This window comes from Cervus elaphus, chromosome 5, assembly GCF_910594005.1.
Source record: "Cervus elaphus chromosome 5, mCerEla1.1, whole genome shotgun sequence".
NCBI lineage: Eukaryota > Metazoa > Chordata > Mammalia > Artiodactyla > Cervidae > Cervus > Cervus elaphus.
The window spans coordinates 123,957,784-123,979,123 of record NC_057819.1 but is presented as its reverse complement, the minus strand read 5'-3'; the positions used below and the strand labels follow the sequence as shown (position 1 = coordinate 123,979,123).

Sequence of the window (21,340 nt, the reverse complement as noted above, 5' to 3'; positions counted from 1 at the left end):
TTCCTTACTTTCTTCAATTTAATTCTGAATTTGGCTATAAGGAGTTCACAGTCTGAGCCACAGTCAGCTCCTGGTCTTGTTTTTGCTGACTGTATAGAGGTTCTCCATCTTTGGCTGCAAAGAATATAATCAATCTGATTTTGGTATTGCCCATCTGGTGATGTCAATGTGTAGAGTCTTCCCTTGTGTTGTTGGAGAGGGTGTTTGCTATGACCAGTGTATTCTCTTGGCAAAACTCTGTTAGCCTTTGACCTGCTTCATTTTCGTACTCCAAGGCCAAATTTGCCTGTTACTCCAGTTATCTCTTGACTTCCTACTTTTGCGTTCCAGTCCCCTATAATGAAAAGGACACCTTTTTTGGGAGTTAGTTCTAGAAGGTCTTGTAGGTCTTCTTAGAACCGTTCAACTTCAGCTTCTTCAGCATGACTGATTGGGGCATAGACTTGGATTACTGTAATATTGAATGGTTTGCCTTGGAAATGAACAGAGATCATTCTGAACATTTCATGCAAAGATGAGCACAATAAAAGACAGAAACAGTATGGATCTAACAGAAGCAGAAGATATTTAGAAGAGGTGGCAAGAATATACGGAAGAACTATACAAAAAAGATCTTCATGACCCTGATAACCACGATGGTGTGATCACTCACCTAGAGCCAGACATCCTGGAATGCGAAGTCAAGTGGTCCTTAGGAAGCATCACCACAAACAAAGCTAGTGGAGGAGATGGAATTCCAGTTGAGCTATTTCAAATCCTAAAAGATGATGCTGTGAAAGTGCTGCACTCAATATGCCAGCAAATTTGGAAAACACAGCAGTGGCCACAGGACTGGAAAAGGTCAGTTTTCATTCCAGTTCCAAAGAAAGGCAATGCCAAGGAATGTTCAAACTACTGCACAATCGCACTCATTTCACATGCTAGCAAAGTAATGCTCAAAATTCTCCAAGCCAGGCTTTAACAGTACATGAACCATGAACTTCCATATGTTCAAGTTGGATTTAGAAAAGGCAGAGGAACCAGAGATCAAATTGCCAACATCCCTTGGGTCATTGAAAAAGCAAGAGAGTTCCAGAAAAACATCTACTTATGCTTTATTGATTACGCCAAAACCTTTGACTGTGTGGATCACGTCAAACTGTGGAAAATTCTTAAAGAGGTAGGAATACCAGACTACCTTACCTGCCTCCTGAGAAATCTGTATGCAGGTCAAAAAGCAATAGTTAGAACTGAACATGGAACAAGACTGGTTACAAATTAGGAAAGGAGTACGTCAAGGCTTTATATTGTCATCCTGCTTACTTAACATATGCAGAGTACATCATGTGAAATGCCAGGCTGGATGAAGCACAAGCTGGAATCAAGATTGCCTGGAGAAGTATCAAAAACCTCAGAAATGGAGATGACACGACTCTTATGGCAGAAAGCGAAGAAGAACTAAAGAGCCTCTTGATGAAAGTGAAAGAGGAGAGTGAAAACGTTAACTTAAAACTCAACATTCAGAAAACTAAGATCATGGCATCTGGTCCCATCACTTCATGGCAAATAGTTGGGGAAACAATGGAAACAGTGAGAGACTTTATTTTCTTGGGCTCCAAAATCACTGCAGATGGTGACTGAAGCCATGAAATTAAAAGACACTTGCTCCTTGGAAGAAAAGCTATGACCAACCTAGACAGCATATTAAAAAGCAGAGACATTACTTTGCCAACAATGGTCTGTCTAGTCAAAGCTATGGTTTTTCCAGTAGTCATGTATGGATGTGAGGATTAGACTATAAAGAAAGCTGAGCGCCGAAGAATTGATGCTTTTGAACTGTGGTGTTGGAGAAGACTCTTGAGAGTCCCTTGGACTGCAAGGAGATCCCACCAGTCAATCCTAAAGGAAATCAGTCCTGAATAGTCACCGAAAGTTCTGAAGCTGAAGCTGAAACACCAATAATTTGGCCACCTGATGTGAAGAAGTGACTCATTTGAAAAGACCCTGATGCTGGGAAAGATTGAAGGCAGGAGGAGAAGGGGATGACAGAGGATGAGATGGTTGGATGGCACCACCGACTCGATGGACATGAGTTTGAGTAAGCACTGGGAGTTGGCGATGGTCAGGGAAGCCTGGCGTGCTGCAGTCCTTGGGGTTGCAAGGAGTTGGAGACGACTGAGCGACTGAACTGAACTGTTATCACTTCAGTGTTTATCCCATTAGCCTTTTTTGGTCTATGTATTATGTTTCATTTTATTACATATTCTATTGAATATTTGCTTTGGGGCAGCTTTAAGGTGTATCATGTCTCAGCCCTGCGGGCCTGTATTTGGGCGGGGGGTTTTCCCATGTGGCTCAACTGGTAAAGAAACTGCCCACAATGCGGGAGACCCAGGTTCAATCCATGGGTTAGGAATATCCCCTGGAGAAGGGCAAGACAACCCACTCCAGCATTCTTGCCTGGAGAATTCCATGGACTGTATAGTCCATGGAGTTGCTAAAAGTCAGGTACGACTAAGTGACTTTCATGCATGTATGCGTCACGGTAAGACAATGAAGCTGGACTCGAGGATGTTTGTGGAACCATCATGAATGACCTCCCCGTGGCCTCTGCCCCCGCTGTTGCATGTCCAGGAGCCACTGCCATGCCCACTGTGCTGGGCTGGGGAGCCCTGGTAGTGTGGAGGCTGTGTCGTGTCTTAAGGCACTTAGGCTTCACTGGTTGGAGCCACCTCCCCAGAACCCTCTGATGATCCCCAGGTCTTTTTTCTGCAGCTGTTTGAATTGAACTCAAGAATAATATTGGGTAGCCTTCTCTGAGCAGCCAGACTTAACGGACACTTGCCTCCTGGTTTTACAAATTTTAAACACCCAGTTAAATCCTGTTCATTTTGAAAGAGAAAAGCAAAGCTGGGAAACGTACATGTGTTTCCAGGTCTTGAGAAACATGCACATTTGTGATTGTAAGGATCATGGCATGTATTATTTATAGGCTCCCCACTTATATGTAAAAAATTGCTTCATATGTAGGTTTATTGTTGCCAGACGACCTGAACTGAAGTCCCAGCTCTGACACCAGGGACCTTTTGTTGATCACAAGCCTCTCTGAACTTCTGTCTCTCCCACTGTCATGGAGAATGGACTCATGTCCGTTTCTGTTCCCTTTCTAGCTGGCGAGCGTCCTTGGTAAACCTGTGCCATATGTGCATGGACAAAAAGGTTGACTTCTGGGTGTGTGCTCTGCCTGTGCTGCACCACTGCATGGACCTGTCCCCGCCAGCCCCGGGCTCAGTCATGCAGCCTGAGGACACCTGGGCAGCCCTTGAAGGCATCTCCTTCTCGGAGTTTCGGGAAACAAGACCAGATCAGTAAGTTTTAGACCTGCACTTGTGTATGTAAATTTTAGAATCATAACTGTGCTTCCAAGATCTCCAGTGGACTTCCAGTGTCTACTTACCTCTCCTTTTGATGACAGACGTAACATATCACTTCCCTTAAAATTACTTCTTTAAAAAGTTTTAAACATGCAAGAAATGGAAAACTACAAAAATGACCTGCAACCACAGAGATAATCATTGTTGTTAAACTTTGGCCTATGTATTTGCAAGGTTTCATCCAAGTGTGATTATTTGGGTGCTTACATGCTTAAAAGTCAGCCACAAATGATACAATTTTTTTTCCTTACAGTTTTATTGAGATATAGTTAACATATAGCACTGTATGTTTTACAGATTGTAGGTACACATCTTTAGGCAGTGAAGTACCATTTTGAGGCAAGCAAATATTACTTAGAGAAGACACAGAAAGCACAATCCATAAAAGAAAAATGGTAAATATAATTTAAGTACAAAAATTTAATAGGAAATACAAATTCAGTACAAAACTTTAATACTAGCACTTAGTTCTAAGCACAGATAACATCCCCCACTTACTTTGCCTTTTGCCAGAGAAACTATACCAAGTCTCATCTATCCCCCTTCCCCAATCCAATAGGATCTAGCCTATACACTTTTAGGGATTGAAATAGTGAGTGAGCTAAATTAAGTTATTGATTCCTCACTATTATTGGAACATTTTAAAGTTAAAACCAAAATAAAATTATTTATATAATTATATATATGTGTGTGTGTGTGTGTGTGTGTGTGTGTGTATATATACATATATATATATATATATTTAAATGCCCTTCCAGGGACATGTAACTAGAAGACTATCTAGAAGATATTTAGATGATGAGCAAGAAAATGACAAACATTAGAATTGGTCTTAAAGATTGTGTTTTTCAGGCAAAAGTGACCTTTAGTATGTAGTGATGCTTTTTCCATGTGTTTCTTGTAGTTTCTGTCACTTCTGTTGCACTCTGCCATACTTTCTTGGTGCCATCTTTTTGAGTCTTCAGGACAGTATTACAGAACAGAATAATTTAAAGACCTTCTCTGGACTGGGTTCAATAGGTTGTTTGATCCAGGCACTTGCTTATTCACACATTGACAAGCTCAGTTCACAAATCATTGCACCCACAATGGAAAACAGTATCAAAATTTAAACAAAGAACTGCCATATGATCCAGCAATCCTTCTTGTTGGTGGATTTCCCAAGGAAATAAGTATCTCAAAGAGATATCTGCACCCCTATGTTAATTGCAGCATCATTCATGATAGCCAAGATATGGAAACAACCTTAGCATCCATCAGCAAATGGATGGATAAAGAAGAACTGGTGTGTACATGTGTATATATATATGATGTACTTATATATATAATCATATTATTTGTTCACTTATGAGTGGCTGATTTCACTGAGCATTATGTCCTCAGAGTTCATCCATGTTGCTGAATTCTTAATATATTATTGCTTACTTCTCATTTGATTGAGTCCTTGGCATTTCAATCATTTTTTAAATCGGAACTTTCTAGATCTCTTCTAGGATAAATTTTAATTAACTTCGTCTGTTTTATGGACCTCACTGCTGCTCTTTTTTTTTTTCTGTTCCAATTTTCCCTTAAATAGGAAAGAATTACTCAAGTTAATGAAAAAGAACAGACATTTGCTGAATGTGGATGAATATCTATTCCGATCCTGGTTCAGTTTGCTTCCTCTGAGTAACTTGGCTCCTTACATGGACGACCTCATCGATTACCTGAGTCAGTCTCCTCTGCATGTCTTGGACTGTCTTCTAGGGACTTGGTACCAGCTGGAAGGACTTAAGGAAATCTCCAGCAGAAACCTCCAGGTTTGTTGTCTGGAATCGGCTCTTGAGTCTTTGCTTAACAAAAGCAGGTCAAGAACTAATAAGTCAGAGTTTGTGATTCTCCTTTTCTGAAAATCTGATGTGGTAAAACTCTTAGAAATAAGAGACCTGGTGGGGGCATGGTCAATATTTCTTAGGATAAAAGTTTGATTTATTTAAGTTTATTCTGTTTCACTAAATGGAATTCAATAAAACAATAGTCTTGGGTATGTGAGACTGTGCAAGTCAGGGTTAGAAGTTATCCAGCATGCTGGTCCACTTCCTAATTGCTATCTGTCTTTTCCCATTTTGGGGGTGGAAAAAATGGTATAATTTTAAATCCTAAGTTTTATTTGTAAAAGACTAGTATTTGAGCCCCTTAAAACTTGTTTATAGAAAGAAAATTATTATTGTACCTAATTATGTTGTAGCCACACATTCCGGGAAACAAACTCACTCAGAAGGACAATGCAGATAGTGGAGTGCAGTTTTTATACTGGCGGGCCCAAGGCAGAGTCTCCTCTTAGCCAAGGACCCCGACCAGCATTTGTGAAAATCTTTTATACCCCATGTGTACATGTCTGAACCCACCACCCCAAATTCCTTGAGACCTACATAAACAAAGGAAGGGTAAATACAATCCCAATAACCCCATCATCCATGTGCCATGTGCTTAGATAGTTAAACAATTAGCCAATAATTAATAAGTCCGAGGTTACACTCCAATAGGTACAGAAAATTTATGGCCTGTCTGGAGGAAGGGGTGATTAGTGTATGTGTTCTCTTAGGTAAGGAGTAACCTGGATGTGATCTTCAAGGTTCCCCTGTCCGGAGGGGGTCTTATCCTTCTGTTGCCGTTTCCATAGGCACTAAACACAGAGTTCAGAGTCCATTGGAGTGGTGGCCGAGCATGATCACCATGAGCAGGCCTAAGATGGAGTCCAGGCCCTATGAATTCCTTTTTCAATTATATTGGATTTTTGGTTCTTTTTTAGCAAAGATGTTGGCATCATGACTGAATCTTCCCCTTTTTTTCTCTTATTCCCAACTCTAGAGTATTAAGAATACTTTTAAAATGCTGCTGCAACTTCTGGATAATTGTCAGGAAAAGTAAGTAGAAAAGTAAAATGCAGTCTCTCTTGCATAAGGTTATCCCTTATGATTGGCTTTTCCCATATTTGCTGTCATTAATGTAAGGCTATAAGTTAATATATATTCCATTTCTTTTTTCAAGGTATTAATGTAATCATCCTACTTTTTTAAAAAGAGAAAAGCATATAAATAAGCTGATAAGGTTTTGATTTATTTCCATTTTTTTCCTTTGTATTTTGTCATTTATTTTTCAGTGGTCACCATCATATTACATAATCATGCTTACATTTTGCTTCTCATCAACATTTAAACTTCACATTTTTTTTGCAAGTCAGGAAAGTTGACTATAAAAATCCAAAGTAGTTGTGAAGTAATTAGCCTCCAACTAATAAAAATAATTGAAGAAAAAAAAATCCAAAGTAGGTTTCCATAATTATCTGAAGTTATTTGCTTCTGCAAGTAGCTCTGACACTCTGAAGGCATGGTGTTACAAAATGCAGAACAATAGACATGTACATGTGGGAGAGAAGGTAATTTTTAGATTCTCGGAGCCCAGGATCGCCTCACCTGAATTCTTAGGGTATTCAGGATGGAGATGGGAGTGTCAGATCTGCATTAACACCAAGCACCTGGGACTTCATGGACCCCATCTAATTCTGTGTATTACAGAATCGCCCCAGTAATTCCTGTCTCTTGCCACCTTCTAAACCCTCCTGATCAGCTCCCTACCTTTCAGCTCTGGTCGTGTATCAGCCAATAAGCAGGTCCACTCAGAGCTGAAAGAAATTTCATGCACAAGACATATGCTTTTAGCATTTCTTTCCTTTTTCCCCTCCCTGTAGCTTACTGATTCTTTTTTTTAAAAAAAATTGTATGGTATTTGAATCTTTGGTAATATCCATCCTTAAGATTTTTTTTAAATAAAGGAATACACTTGGAAATAATTTAACTTGCTTTTGTTAAAATAGTTCAGACCATGGAGGTGAACCAAAAAGACTTTTTTTCTTTTTATCTTAGTCACAAGTTCAAAATTAATGGAAATGTTCTGGTTGTTATCCTATATGGGATCAAGTACATGCCTTCCTTGTAGGCGTTTTAAAGGGAAGGAACTTGTCATGAATAATGGGTACTGTTTTCGAATTCCTCCTAAATTACTTCATTCATTTCTCTCAACTCTTTGTGGGTTAGGATTCTTGAGGAGCCCTTGATACAGTCCTACTTGACTGTGTGCCTGAAACTTCACGAAACTACCTGCAGAATATCAAAAGCCCACACGTTTTATGAGATGCCTGCCTTATCTGCTGAGATTGTTTGCAGAATTATTATACTTAAACCTGTAGTGGTAAGTGGAACATGTACACATAATGCCATACCCAGCAGAGCTATGGAACCTGAGGCATCCTCTATTCAAAAAGGAGCTAGGCTGAGTCTAGGATTGTGGGATGACAGAACGGCTGATTCCGCCTTCAGGTGTGTCAGTACATACCTGATGCCGGGTTCTGTTCTGCTCATGAGGCTATTTTGGTGAGCCAGGGTCTGCATGCTTGCTCCCAGGGCTTATGTTAGAGGAAAGAATGGAGAAAGGAGGCAGTGCAGAAGTTCAAGTGTAGAGTATCAGCTGTGACTGGGTAAATTCAAGAGCCCAGCAAATGGCCAGGGCTCCCCACCCAAGAATCTCCCCACCAAGAATCTCCCCACCCAAATGCATGTTCATGCCTAATCTTTCCCACTTGGGCCTTTTTCCTGTTCACTGAAACTCAAATACAGTAGCAAGGTCCACACACCCCAGTGCACACCTCAGAGCCTTTCCACACAAGCACCACCTCCCGAATCAAGCTGTAGGAACAATCCAGAGTTCTGTGCCCCCTCCTTCCACACCTCCCAGTGGTAAGCACTCTCCTGATTAGTACCATCACAAGTCAGTTTTACCTGTCTTGGAACTCTGTCCTTTTTTGTGTCTGGCTTTCATCGCTCAGCGCATCTCTGAGATCCATCTGTGCAGTTGCATGTGTCCACAGCTCATTTTTTCCCATTGTTGTGTGATCTTCACCCGGTTGAGTTTGAGCTTCCACATGAAGGTCGTAGATGATTTCCTATTTAGACTGACCATTTGACAAGGCGAAATGTTCTAGAGAAGATTTTTAGGCTTGGGTCGTTCACTAACAGCCCGTCATCTGCTGGTTGCAGGGCACAACCAGATGGAGAAAAGAGGTGCCTGGCAGCAGGGATGCATAGGAGGGGGCAGTCCAGTGAGCAAATAATTGCAGCACAGTGGGTTAATACTAAACTGGAATGTCCATAAGGTGCCCTGGGAACACGGGGCCTTTGGAGGGGCTGGCGTTCCCACAGAATGAGAGAGCAGCGTGTGCGTGTCAGGGAGGAGAGGATCCTGCTGCTCTGCAGGTAGGCTAGCATGGCTGGAGATGGAGCCTGGGTCTAGGCTAGGCCAGACTGCAGATGGCATGCACACCCTTCTAAAGTTTAGCACATCCTGCTAAAGTTTAGCACACCCTGCTAAAGTTTCCGGATCATTCGAGAAGTTGCTGGCTCATTTGGTGACTTTCACTTTGGGCCAGCATGTCCCATTTTCAGCTGAGAACTGTTGCTGACCCATACCACCCATATCCTGTGTGCTATTCTCCCAGCATAGCTGTACCCCTGCCCACACATAACCCAGCCTACCCCTCACACTCTGCCCAGAGCTCCCTGAATCTTTCAGGGGAGAACCTGTCCCTCCACACACACACCCAAGAATGGGTACAGCACCCTTTGTGTGTTAGTTGCTTAGTTGTGTCCGACTCTTTGTGACTCCATGAACTATAGCCACTAGGCTACTCTGTCCATGAAATTCTCCAGGCAAGAATACTGGAATGGGTTGCCATTTCCTTCTCCAGGGGATCTTACTGACCCAGGGATCAAACCTGGGTCTTCTGCTTTGCAGGCAGATTCTTTACTATCTGAGCTATAGGGAAGTCCCGAGCACCCTTTATGTGCCTTTCCTATCTTGTTACTTGCCCTGTTTACTGATTGTACTGGTCTCCCACTTAGCGATCAGCTCCTTGGGCAGTCCCCTCACTATGATGTCTCTAGCCCTTGGGCCAACCGTCTCCGGAAGGAGGGAGTGACACCAGAGATCCAGTTTGGGGGGCCTTGACACTTATACAATCTGTGGGACTCGGTTGAAGCAAAAGAGAATACACATCAGAACTGGGAGAGGCCTCTTTCTAAGTGGGCTGATGGCTGAATCCACTTTGTGGTAAAGATGCTTCTGATGAGAAAGGGAAGGAGAGCAGGAAAGAGGCATCCCCATCCCTAGAGCCCTTGACCCCCGGGAAAAGGGGCTTTTCAGGGGGTGGGAATGAATGGAGAACCGCAAGGAAAGAGCACCAGGGTAGGGATTTGGGTTTCCTCCTGGCCCTAGCATGTCACTCGGGGACAGGGTTTACACGAGCTTGGCTTTCTGAGGTGCTGGAAGCTCTGAGCCCGTGGTGCACCCTTCTCCCTTGTCTGTCGGCTCAAAAACCAGGAGGTTACTGGTTGGTGAGGCAGCATTGCCTCTGTTACAGTTACCTGGGGTCACTTGAGGGCGCGTCCATGCCACTGCTTCTCCTACCTGGACCCCCATGCTGTCCACCCAGAGTGAAGCTGAAATGCCGGGGAAATGAAAGTGCTGTGAATATGCAGGCTCTGCCGTGTGCATAGGTGGCGTCAGCCGCAGAGGCGGGTGGAGAAGTATCTGGATGATCCTTTGGGTCTGCCATGTGGGGTCGATTCAACTCTGTCTCTCTCTTGCGGTGACAGGATTCAGCAGGAGGGCCGGGAAATGAAACTGAAAAGAATTCAGTAAAAACGGTCTTCCAGGGGACCCTCGCTGCTACAAAATCTTGGCTTCAGAAAATTTTTAAAAAGAGCATGTTCCAGACTGGTTCACCTGTCACCTTCACTTACAGAGAGGAGATTGAGGTAAGCCAGTCCAGTACAGGGGACACTGGGGTCTCCTCTGCAGAATGGACAGCTGCTCCCCTAACAGCTGAGGGGACTGAGGGCATGGACTCCCTGGCGGGTAGACTGTGGTCCCCACATCAGTGGTGAGGCGGCGGGATGGGGGGACAGAGCTTGTTGGGACATGGTGGCCGGTGGGGAAGGGTATTCATGTCTGATGCTGTGCTGAGGTTATGGGTCAGGTTATGATGTTGACAGTAGAAAATAAGACGAGAGCAAGGCTTCCATGAAAGGGAAACTGGGCCGAGCGGCATCTGAACTTGAGGAAATTAGAGATCAGACCCAAAAGGTTGGGAGACAGGGAGGGCTTCCAGAAACTGAGATATGGACAGAATCTTATGCTGGGGAGGAGGAGGAGGAAGGGTCTAAAGACTATTGCCTCCAGGACAAAGTTCTAGAAAGTGCCGCGAACAAACCGAGTAAGTGGCCCTCTGACTTAGGCTGTGGTATTCCAGGGATACTTTAACGAGATCATCATAAAATCACATCCCTGAAACTGTGCATGAACAAAAACAGATAACTCTCACTACATCTCAGCCTTATTCAGACATATTATCTGTCCACACCAAGGGGAGAAGATCATTGATCCGAACACCCAGAGCCCAGAACATCAGTATTCTGGCTCAGATGGTAAAGAATCTGCCTGCAATGTAGGAGACCTGATTTGATCTCTTGGTTGGGAAGATCCCCTGGAGAAAGGAATGGCAACCACTCCAGTATTTTTGCCTGGAGAATTCCATAGACAGAGGAGCCTGGTGGGCTACAGTCCATGGGGTCGTATAGGGTTGGACACGACTAAGCAACTAACACTTCACTTCAGAGCCCAGAACTCTGACCACTCACCCTCACAGGGACAGAGTCTAAGGTCAAAACAGAGAAAACACATAAGTCTTGAACTTGATTTGGAAGTTTTGTGGTTGGCAGTGGAATGTAGCAAGTCTGAAGCTATGTTGTGTGTACTGTAAGGCTGGGCAGAGGGACGCAAGGGCTGCTGCTGTTGGAAGCTTGGGTTCTTTCTCATTGGAGGAGGGAACATATGGATTAGGGGAGGGGAAAGGAGGTCTATGGTTTGAAAAGAGCTAGAGGTGTAGTGTGAACTTATGATTTTAAAAGCAACATTTCCTAGCTCCATCCACTGAAAGGGCCTAGAGATGGTGACACCCAGGTCTGTGAGCACACCCAGCCATGAATTCTAAATGACATTCTCCCTAAAAAACAAAACAGAAAAATCCATGTGCTTCTGCAAAGAACAGCAGATTCTAAAGATGGGGCCGAAGAAGTGCACGGCCAGCCTGAAACACCTTGTATTACCATAAAGTAAAAGTACTTGAAACCAAGTGGTGACATTTCACAAGCAGACAGGACCCAGGTGATGTCCTAGGTTATACCCTGGAGGGCGAAAGAATGATTGTGGGCAAAAGTGGTGAAATCCAAATAAAGTTAGTGGTTTTGGTGATGGTAATCTATCAATGCTAATTTTGGTTTTCACAACTGTACTATGGCTTCGTAAAGTGTTAGCACTCGGGTTAACTGAAACTCTCTGTACTATCTTTGCAATATTTCTGTTCCTCTAAGATTATTACATTTTTTTTAAAAAAAGGAAACAGAAGCTGCCTGCAGGGGCTCTCACTAGCCAAATCTGAGGCAATTTGACTATGAAAATGAGTAATGGCCAGAAGAGTATAATCATACTGAAGATTATCATATTAAGTGAAGTAAGTCAGATGGAAAAAGGCAGATATCAAATACTATCACTTATATGCAGAATCTAAAATAGAACACATATACCATAACCTCAGATATGCAGATGACACCACCATTATGGCAGAAAGCGAAGAGGAACTAAAGAGCCGCTTGATGAAAGTCAAAGAGGAGAGTGAAAAAGTTGGCTTAAAACTCAACATTCCAAAGACTAAGATCATGGCATCCAGTCCCATCACTTCATGGCAAATAGATGGGCAAACAATGGAAACAGTGCAGACTTTCTTTTCTTGGGCTCCAAAGTCACTGCAGATGGTGACTGCAACCATGAAATTAAAAGACGCTTGCTCCTTGGAAGAAAAGCTGTGACCAACCTAGACAGCATGTTAGAAAGCAGAGACATTACTTTACCAACAAAGGTCTGTATAGTTAAAGCTGTGGTTCTTCTAGTAGTCATGTATCGATGTGAGAGTTGGACCAGAAAGAAAGCTGAATGCCAAACAATTGATGCTTTGGAACTATGGTGTTGGAGAAGACTGTTGAGAGTCCCTTGGACAGCAAGGAGATCAAGCCAGTCAATTCTAAAGGAAATCAGACTTGAATATTCATTGGAAGCACTGACGCTGAAGCTGAAGCTCCATTACTTTGGCCACCCGATGCGATGACTCATTGGAAAAAACCCTGATGCTGGAAATGATTGACAGCAGGAGGGAAAGGCGATGACAGGATGAGGTGGTTGGATGCCATCACTGACTCGATGGACAAGAGTTTGAGCAAGCTCCAGGAGTTGGTGATGGACAGGGAAGCCTGGTGTACTGTAGTCCATAGTGTCATAAAGAGTCAGACACAACTGAGCAATTAAACTGAACTGAAAATAAAACACAAATGAACTTATTTATTAAACAGAGATAAACTCACAGGCATAGAGAATAGACCTGTTAGTTACCAAAAGGGAAAGGAGGTGGGAGAAGGATAAATTAAAGAGTTTGGTATTAACAGATACAAACTATTAACGTATAAAACAGATAAACAACAAGATCCTACTATATAGCACAAGGAACTATCTTCAGTATCCTGCAATAAACCATAATGGGAAAGCAAAAAAGTGTTTTCACTGTCATAAAGGAAGAAAGAAAAGGCTGGAGAACTCCCTAGAAAGGAGACATGATAATGCCATGTGTCCCTCAGTTGGACCCTGGACCCAGTTAGTTGATTAATGAATAATGGCAAAATGTGGGCAGGGAGAAAGATGAGAAAGATGTCAATCCGAGTGAACGGGCCTCAGAGTGACACCTGAACTACTGTGTGTAGCAGAAGGGCCATGGGGTTGGGAATGCCTGTGCAGGACTTATGGGCCAAGGGGCACGGCATCTGCAACTCTGGTTCAGCGGAGACAATGCCTGTTTCTAGATAGACTAAAGGGAGCACAGAAGAGAAAGAGAAAGGGCAGCCACTTTAAATGTTGGGGAGTCTAGCTGAAAGTATATGGGTGTCCTTATGCTGTTATTGCAACTTTCTCTTAAGTTTGAAATTTTTTGAAATTAAAACAATGGAGGGAAATCCTTTCTGGATGAAGAGCAGTAGTGGACCATAGTGGTGACCTGGTCCAGTCAGGACCCTTGGTTTTATGAGGCTAAAGTGGGTTGCCCTGACTTACCAGTGACACAGCAGACAACTGGACAAAAATGAGTCTGAACCCACGTGTCCTCAAAGCATTGTGCTCTTTGACCGTAATTGCCTTCTTTTACAGAAATCCATGGTGGCATCTAGGTGTCTTAGTGATTGTCCCTTATTTGTGGATTTTGCAGGTCTGGAGGCGACTGGTGGAAATAAACTTCCCCATGGAGTATGACTGGAAGGAATCCTTGCTGAGGGACATGGCAGGGAGGCTCAAACAGGTACTGAAAGGCAGGGGATGTTCTTTTTGGAACCAGACCACATGGACTAGCCAGTACCTGTGATGACTGCAGGTGACTCTGTTTCTGATTCAGCCTTAATAGTTTGACCATAGATGGTATCCCAGAAAAGAATAAGGGCACAGTTTCTGGCCACCAGGGGAACCCTTGACTTGTATGAAGTTCAAATAGGCACTAATTAAGCCTACGTGCTTTTTGCTCTAAGCGGCCTGTTGGTGACAAGAGCCTTGTTAAACCCAGTGACAACTAGGGGAGAACACAAAAGTGCTCCCCATTTTTAATTAAGGCCTGTGACCCTAGAGGATTCAGCTTTTTAAAAACACATGAGAGGCTTATATGTAATTGTTAAATGGGTCTTTTTAGGAAAAGAGAAGCAAGGAAGAAATCTTTTTTAAAAGTTTACCTGTGTTTTGCGGGCTTCCCTGATAGCTCAGTGGGTAAAGAATCTGCCTGCAATGCAGGAGACCTGGGTTCGATCCCTGGATTGGGAAGATCCCTTGGGAAAGGCTAACCACTGCAGTATTCTGGCCTGGAGAATTCCACGGACTGTATAGTCCATGGGGTCGCAAAGAGTCGGACACAACTGAGTGACTCTCACTTTCAGTTTCACCTGTTTTTTGCAAGCTGCTGTGCCAGATGCTTTTTCTGCTAAGTAGGTATTTTGGCCTTTTTGGTCTAATGGTTAGAGGCGGGGAGGACGTGCTTCTCGTGGGATGGGAAGAAGGCCACAGTAATGGGGAGCTGATACAACACTAGGAAAGTGAAAATTACTAGGGTGTTTTCATTGCACAGGGTCTGAGAGTGTGGCACCCCTAACCTCTCACACCCTCGTCTTCCCGTCTTGCAGGAGAGGCCTCTCTTCCAGATTTCTGCCTTCTGCAACTCTAATTGGGTTGCTGCAGGTGCAGAAGACAGTGTGGCGAAATGCTTTGAGATGTGTGCCATTGAAGCCGTGGGCTCGGTCTGCCAGGTGAACAACCTTTCCCACTCAGGAACTGCATTTGCATGCATCCTTGCTTTCTGACATCACCAACCAAAGTCTATTAAGCACTGCTGGTTCCGAGACTCTGCACCCAAGCAAAGAATGGGCTCTGGGCATCCCCCTCCCCACCCTGAAATCCAGTGTTCTCTACCCATTCTGTAAAGTGCGCTCAGCTTCCTGCTATTGTTTTGCATCAAGCAGCTCACATGTAACCTCCAGCAATCTTGCAGGCTTTTCCTAAATGCCTCATTATTATCATTGCCACTCACCCACCCTTGGTATTATCCCTTGCTTAGCATGCAGTAAAAGACCCCAAAGGTTAACAAGGCATTATGGAAGAAAAATGTTTAGAGTTGAAAAGATTTTATCAATTCACTTAGGAAGAGAATTAAAATGTGTGTGTTGTTTGTAGGCAACTGTAAAATAATTACAGTTAATAATACCAAAGTACCAATATTAATGGTTACTTGTATTATGTTTGATGTTTTTAATAATGTGAAAGTTCCAAGAAAAATGGCACTGAGCAAGAGAAAAGGGGGTAATTTGTGGGTTGTGTCAGTATCTCTGTGGGTACCTGTTTCCACATCCCCAGTGTTCAATCTTAAGGAGACAGTGGACAGGAAAATGGAAATGCCCTCAGAAAAGTTAAGTATTTTATTTACTCTTTTGGCTTTTTGAGGCATTGTAAAACTAGTTATGAGAGACTTCTGAAATGCTGTTGGGTAGGTAATTTGCTTCTTTGTTAAAAAGTAAATCAACCATATAACCTTCTAAATATCCCTCTCTTTATTCATGTTTTTACAGTCTCAAACCAGTATCCTTGGGAAAATCTCTTATAATGACTTGCAAAAATGTGGCAACCTTGTGTCTGCTGTGATCACCAAGTCCTGGCCAAGAAGTAGAGAGGAGTTTGTAGACGACTTGGGTGGGGTTTTGAATCACCTGCTCACATGGCCAGACGTCAAGCACCTCTTCAAGTTATATGGTATGTTCATGGAGGGTGCTGGGAGCATCTGTCCAGTGGCACCTCCTGACTCAAGAGTGGCGGCAGAGTGTTTGACCTGTTAGTCCGTTAGATTGGGTTGATGTTTGTCAAAAGAAGCAGCTTGGATGGACAGACCCAGGAAGGCTCAGAGTATCTTGTATTATAATTGAGAACTAACACTGAAAGCCACCGTCCATGGAATACCTGCTATACTCCAGCTACTGGGCTGACATAGTAACCTCAGACCAAGGGCTGAGGTGGAGAGTGCAATGTGACTTACCTAAGGTCTCACCGATAATAAGTGTTAAGGACTGAAATCCAAACCCAGTGTGTCTGTATCTAAAGCCCTGTCTTTCTTATTCTGAGATCCATGTAAATGTCCAGTCCAGTACTGGTGACCTTAGCAAAAACTAAGTACTGCCTGATTCTTGCACCCCTACCCTCCATGACCCCAGTGTTTGTGACCAAAGAGGGGAAACGTGTGTTGCCCTAAAAATGTTATATTCAGGTTTATGTGTGAGTCATAGGTTCAGATCTAATGGACAAGCACCACAGATTATTGTGAGTGTCAATTTCATCAAATTACTGAGACGGTCTTAAAAAAATAAACAAAAAAATACCCATGTTCCTCTCATGCCAGAGTTTTGTAGTGATCAGATAAGAAGATGGACTTGGCTCTTCTTGTTCTGTTGTTGTCTATTAAAAGCTACTCACTTGAAAATATTCAATTTGTGTCTTTTAAATTAACAGACCTCATATTTTAGAGCAGTTTTAAGTTGACAGAAAAATTAAGCAGAAAGTACAGAGTATTCCCGTATCTACCCACTCAACCACACAATTTCCTCTATTATTAACATCTTGCTTCAGTACCATTGTTATAACTAATGAGCCAATATTGATATGTTATTAGTAAGTAAAGTCCAGTGTGTACATTAGGGTTTACTCCTATACTTTCTGTGGATTTTGACAAATGTTTAGCATTGTGCATCCACTAATACCATATCCTACGGAACAGTTTCACTTCCCTCAAACTTCCTTGTTTTCCAGCAGTTCATCCCTTCCCTCTCCTCTCCTATACAGTTGTGCCTTTTTCCAGAAAGGGATATGGTTGGAATCATACTCTCTGTTGCCTTTTTAGATTGGCTTCTTTTACTTAACAATATGCATCAAAGGTTCCTTTTAGTAGCTCACTTCTTAAACCACTGAATAATATTCAGTTGTGTGGGTGGACTATGGTTTGTCCAGTCACCTACTGAAGAACATCTTGGGTACTTCCAAGATTTTGCAATTGTGAATAAAGCCTCTATATTTGCTTTTAATGACATGACCCAAATGTATGATCCTAATATTACTGGGAAAGGAAAATTCTGGTGGTTCAACTAAGCATGTTTGAAAATCCTGCCCTCTAAAGAATGTGAGAAATATACCTGGGAATACAGGGTGACTTTGCTTTGTTATATGAAAGTTGGGGCAGAGCAATAGGAGGTTACTGGAAATCCATTAATGTGGGAAGGAAGTGGGGTGCCTACCGTTTTAACTCTCTTCTTAACTTGGTCAGGAACCAACGAGGAAATATTAGCAAATATTACCAAGGAAGGCAAGAAGTTGATGGCCACTGCGGACTCTGTGTTGACAAAAGTTACAAATGACCTCATCAATGGAACAGTTTTAGTTGGGCACCTGGAGCTGATCCTAGAACACATGGATCGGTTCCTCGACATCTGGCAGTTACGTAAGTATCATGTTGAGATGTGGACTTCAGACTCCTGAGGAGTTGGGAGCTCAGAAGCATCTCTCTTTGCCTGTGTGTCTTACAGAGAGGTGATCTTTGTCATCTTTATGATGGCTTCTCTCTCCAGGAAGTTGTCAGAGGACGGCTTCTAATCCTCAGGAAAATTAGGGGAAGTGATAAAATACTGACCACGTTAGAATACTGGTTGTTTTTATTCCTCCTGACTGACACGGGACGTCTTGGAGTAGCCGTGCATACAGCCTCTGGCATCACCGTCCCACAGCCCAGCATGTGGAGCACGTTCACGGGAGGTTCGAGAAATGGCTTGACACAAAATGGGTATTTGTTATTTCTACTGACTTCCTTTCCTTTCTTTTTTTTCCCAGAGAGTAAAAGTTCTTTAATCCAAGACAGAAAACAAACTATGAAGGAAGTGCTGAGTCTGAGGAAGAATGAACTATTCACTCTAAAGAAAGAGAAGACAAATGTTGACTCTCTCCTGAAGTTGTGTGGCAGGGTAAAAGACGTGATAAAAGGTGATATTCTTAAAGCATTAAAATAAACAAAATTGAAAGGTCCTCAGGGGAGAAGGGTCAAAGGAGAATATGATTAAAAACATATCAGAATAGAAGCCCTTTATCTTGGAGGGGGGAGGCTTTTTCTAATGTATTAATTTTTAATGAAGTTAAAATTTTTTTGGTAATTACTGACATAGCACTAAATAGCCTGCTTCTTGATTTTTCAGGTTTAAACATTATCATTTATGGAAAATTAAAATTTAAATTTCCTTGTTTTTCCAATTTCTGTCTTATACACATAGCTTTTCCAATCTCACTTCCCTCCAATTTTATCATAATTTCATCAGCCCTCAGGATTTAAAGTCACGACTATGATTTACATTTAGCACTCTTTCCACCCGAGCCATTATTCTTTCCCATTTCTTATGTAAACTGTCCTCTCTAGATTTAAAATTCTTATCTTGTCCTATGCTTTGTTTTCAATGTATTTACTTTTTAAATTCAATTCAGATTCTACCAACTGTTTGAATTTCCTCAAAAGGAGATCCATTTGCTTTTTCAGATAAAATCTCGCCAAACCAGAGATAAGCTATCCTAGGGGTATCTTGCCTCTCTTCTTGGCTGGATCTGTATCCTGGGTGTCATGGCTCCCTGCTCTCACTCCTGTGTATAGTGAAATACACACTCTGTTTCTCCTGAGTAAGGGGCCCAGGAGTTCTTGCCTGTCTGAAAACATCTGCCCTCACAGGAGATCTGTTGTTGGAGCAGATCTTTCCTTCAGGATTTGGGGTTCCTGGCTCCATTATCTCTGCAGGGTCACTGTTTAGAGCCAGTTGTGATTCTAATCCTTTGTGGATGACATGTTTTCTCCCTGGAAGCTCTTGAGATTTTTTTTTTTTTTTTTGTCCCGCTTATTCTGAAATGTCATAATGATGTTCCTTGGAATGGGTCTTTTTCCCATCTGCTGTACTGGGCATACTTAAGTGGGTCTTTGTAATGTAGAAATCCAAGTCCTTGAGTTCTGGGGAAACTTCTTGTGTCAGTTAAGTGATTACTTTTTCTCTTGTTGGAATCCACAGTTGGATATTGGACCTCCTGGAATAGTCATCTAATGTCCATATATTTTCTCTCCATTCATTTTCCATGTCTTTTGTTTCGTTCTGTTTTCTGAGCAATTTCTTAAGTTTTCCTTCTAACCTTGCCATTAAATTTTTTACTTTTTCTTCTTACTTGTATTTAATTTACAAGAACTCTTTGCTTTGAGTGATCCTTTTCCCATACTATCCTGTTCTGGTTCATGGTTATAGTATCATATCTTTCTGAGATTTTTTTATATTTTTGATTTAGAGATTTTCTTTTTCTTAAATAGTTTCCTGTTTCCTCCAAGTTGCTTTTATCTCTTGGTATGTTTTAATGTCTATTTTTCATGTTTAAGGCTTTGCCCCTCTGTCTAGAATTCTTTTTTATCTGTTTATATTAAGAGAGGGGACTAATGCCCTGGTGGGGGATTCTGAGGATGGGGTGGCTAGGCTTTGAAATAGCCTGTATCTTTAGCGCCTCTCTCTTGGGCTGCTCAGATCACCAGTCTCTTGCCTGGAAGATATAGGGCTGCCTGCCAGGTCTCTAGGAGTCAAGACAGAAATGAGGGCTGGAAGGTTCTCAGCATCTAAGATGCGTATCTAGCGCCAGTCCTTCCTTCTACTCCCTGTGTCCTCTCTTCTCCTTTCTAGCTTCTCAAATTTAGTGGCACATACCAACCGTTAGCTTCCTGACGAACGGTAGGTGTCTGGAAATGCCTTTGTTCTGCCATGTACCCGAGACCGCCCCGAATCCAGAGAGCCGTCTGTGAGCCCTCTAGAGCCTCTCTAGAATATAAATTACCTGTTGCATGCCAGGGTGGAGGAGGTGCCTTCAGCCTGCTGATGGAATGGGTTGGGATGAAAACGAGCCTGTTGGATGACTTGTTATACAGACTTTCAGCCCAGTCCTCCTTATCTCATCACCACCTCCCAAATTCCAGCATCTGTGCAGCCAGGGTCTGTGCATGTGGGAAATTCGGTGATGACAGACACCTGGCAGAATCTCAGCTTTCCCCACTATGGGCTAAGACCCCAAGTTCTCAGGCTTGAAACACTGTTTACCCCCAGCACATCTGCTTTTCAAGTTCCAAAGTTTTGTTGCTGTGGTCTCCTTTTCTATACTTCCCAGCCCTGTTGCTTTATGGCTTTTGAAAAACAATCTCAGTTCTGTCATTGCAGCAGGATTTGGGGAGGGAGTGGAAACATGTGCAGATTTCAAACTGTCATCTTCACCCAGAAGTTGCAAAGCCTTCTTTGTCATGAAAACTGATGAGCAAGGTGAGGGTGGAGATTTAGGGACACTCACTGAGAACAAATGGCAGCAAGTGTGTTCACTTGCATTTCCTTAAGAGCAGCAAGGGGAGTGAAAACTGGGAGAGTAAAACAAAATGATATTGTGAGTAGAGTTTGACTTGACATTCTCTTATGGTTTCAAAAGTGGATTTTGGAGAGATTGCTGAAAGACATTCGGAAGACCTCCGTGGGAAAAAGTTAAACCAAGTTGTGACAGTGACTTTGTCAGCCACCTCCCTTGACTCAAAGCAGACAACACATTATAACCTGAGCCCCGAAGTCCAAGAAATGGCCCAAAATGCATATTTGCTAAAGGACAGTCACATCTTCCAGATCTTCTGGGCAGAAGCTGCACAGGAGCTGAGTGAGTCAGAAGAGAACTTGGAAAGGGATAAATTTCAGCCTGAAGAGGTATATGAATGTTTATACTGTCCTAGTTTCAAAAGGTTTACAAAACTATATCAGGATCTGAAGTCAGGGGAGGTCACCTTTGGGGAAATTGATGACATCTTCAAGGACTTTGTGAATAACTACAGCGTCCTAACTGAAGACCTCCAGACCATGTGTGCTCTATATCCCAGAGATCAGAAGGATTGGATCAAGGAGCGAGTCCAGCAGATCAAGGAATACCATCACCTGCATCAGGCTGTTGACTCAGCCAAGGTCATCTGGAAGGTCAAAGAGACTTTGGGCCTGACTGGTGACTTCAGTGTTCTCCACACCTTACTGAGCTTTGTAAGTTATTTACTGGGGACTCCTGGGGTTAGGGGTGAGGCAGGGGGGAGATCCCAGATCTCTGGCTTTGAAAAGCTGGGCAAGATGATTTCACAG

General features: G+C 42.7%; 1 protein-coding gene across 1 annotated transcript in view; it reads left to right on the top strand.

The window, feature by feature from the left end:
• LOC122695420 (E3 ubiquitin-protein ligase RNF213-like) overlaps window positions 1–21,340 on the top strand; it is a 112,868-nt gene that overhangs the window by 30,142 nt on the left and 61,386 nt on the right. Inside the window, exons 9-19 of the mRNA XM_043905278.1 lie at window positions 3,150–3,347; window positions 4,990–5,212; window positions 6,264–6,319; window positions 7,490–7,643; window positions 10,103–10,264; window positions 13,813–13,902; window positions 14,768–14,890; window positions 15,707–15,887; window positions 17,446–17,619; window positions 18,006–18,155; window positions 20,655–21,244. Of these exons, the coding sequence (XP_043761213.1) occupies window positions 3,150–3,347; window positions 4,990–5,212; window positions 6,264–6,319; window positions 7,490–7,643; window positions 10,103–10,264; window positions 13,813–13,902; window positions 14,768–14,890; window positions 15,707–15,887; window positions 17,446–17,619; window positions 18,006–18,155; window positions 20,655–21,244 (2,101 nt within the window). The remainder of the gene's footprint in view (window positions 1–3,149; window positions 3,348–4,989; window positions 5,213–6,263; window positions 6,320–7,489; window positions 7,644–10,102; window positions 10,265–13,812; window positions 13,903–14,767; window positions 14,891–15,706; window positions 15,888–17,445; window positions 17,620–18,005; window positions 18,156–20,654; window positions 21,245–21,340) is intronic.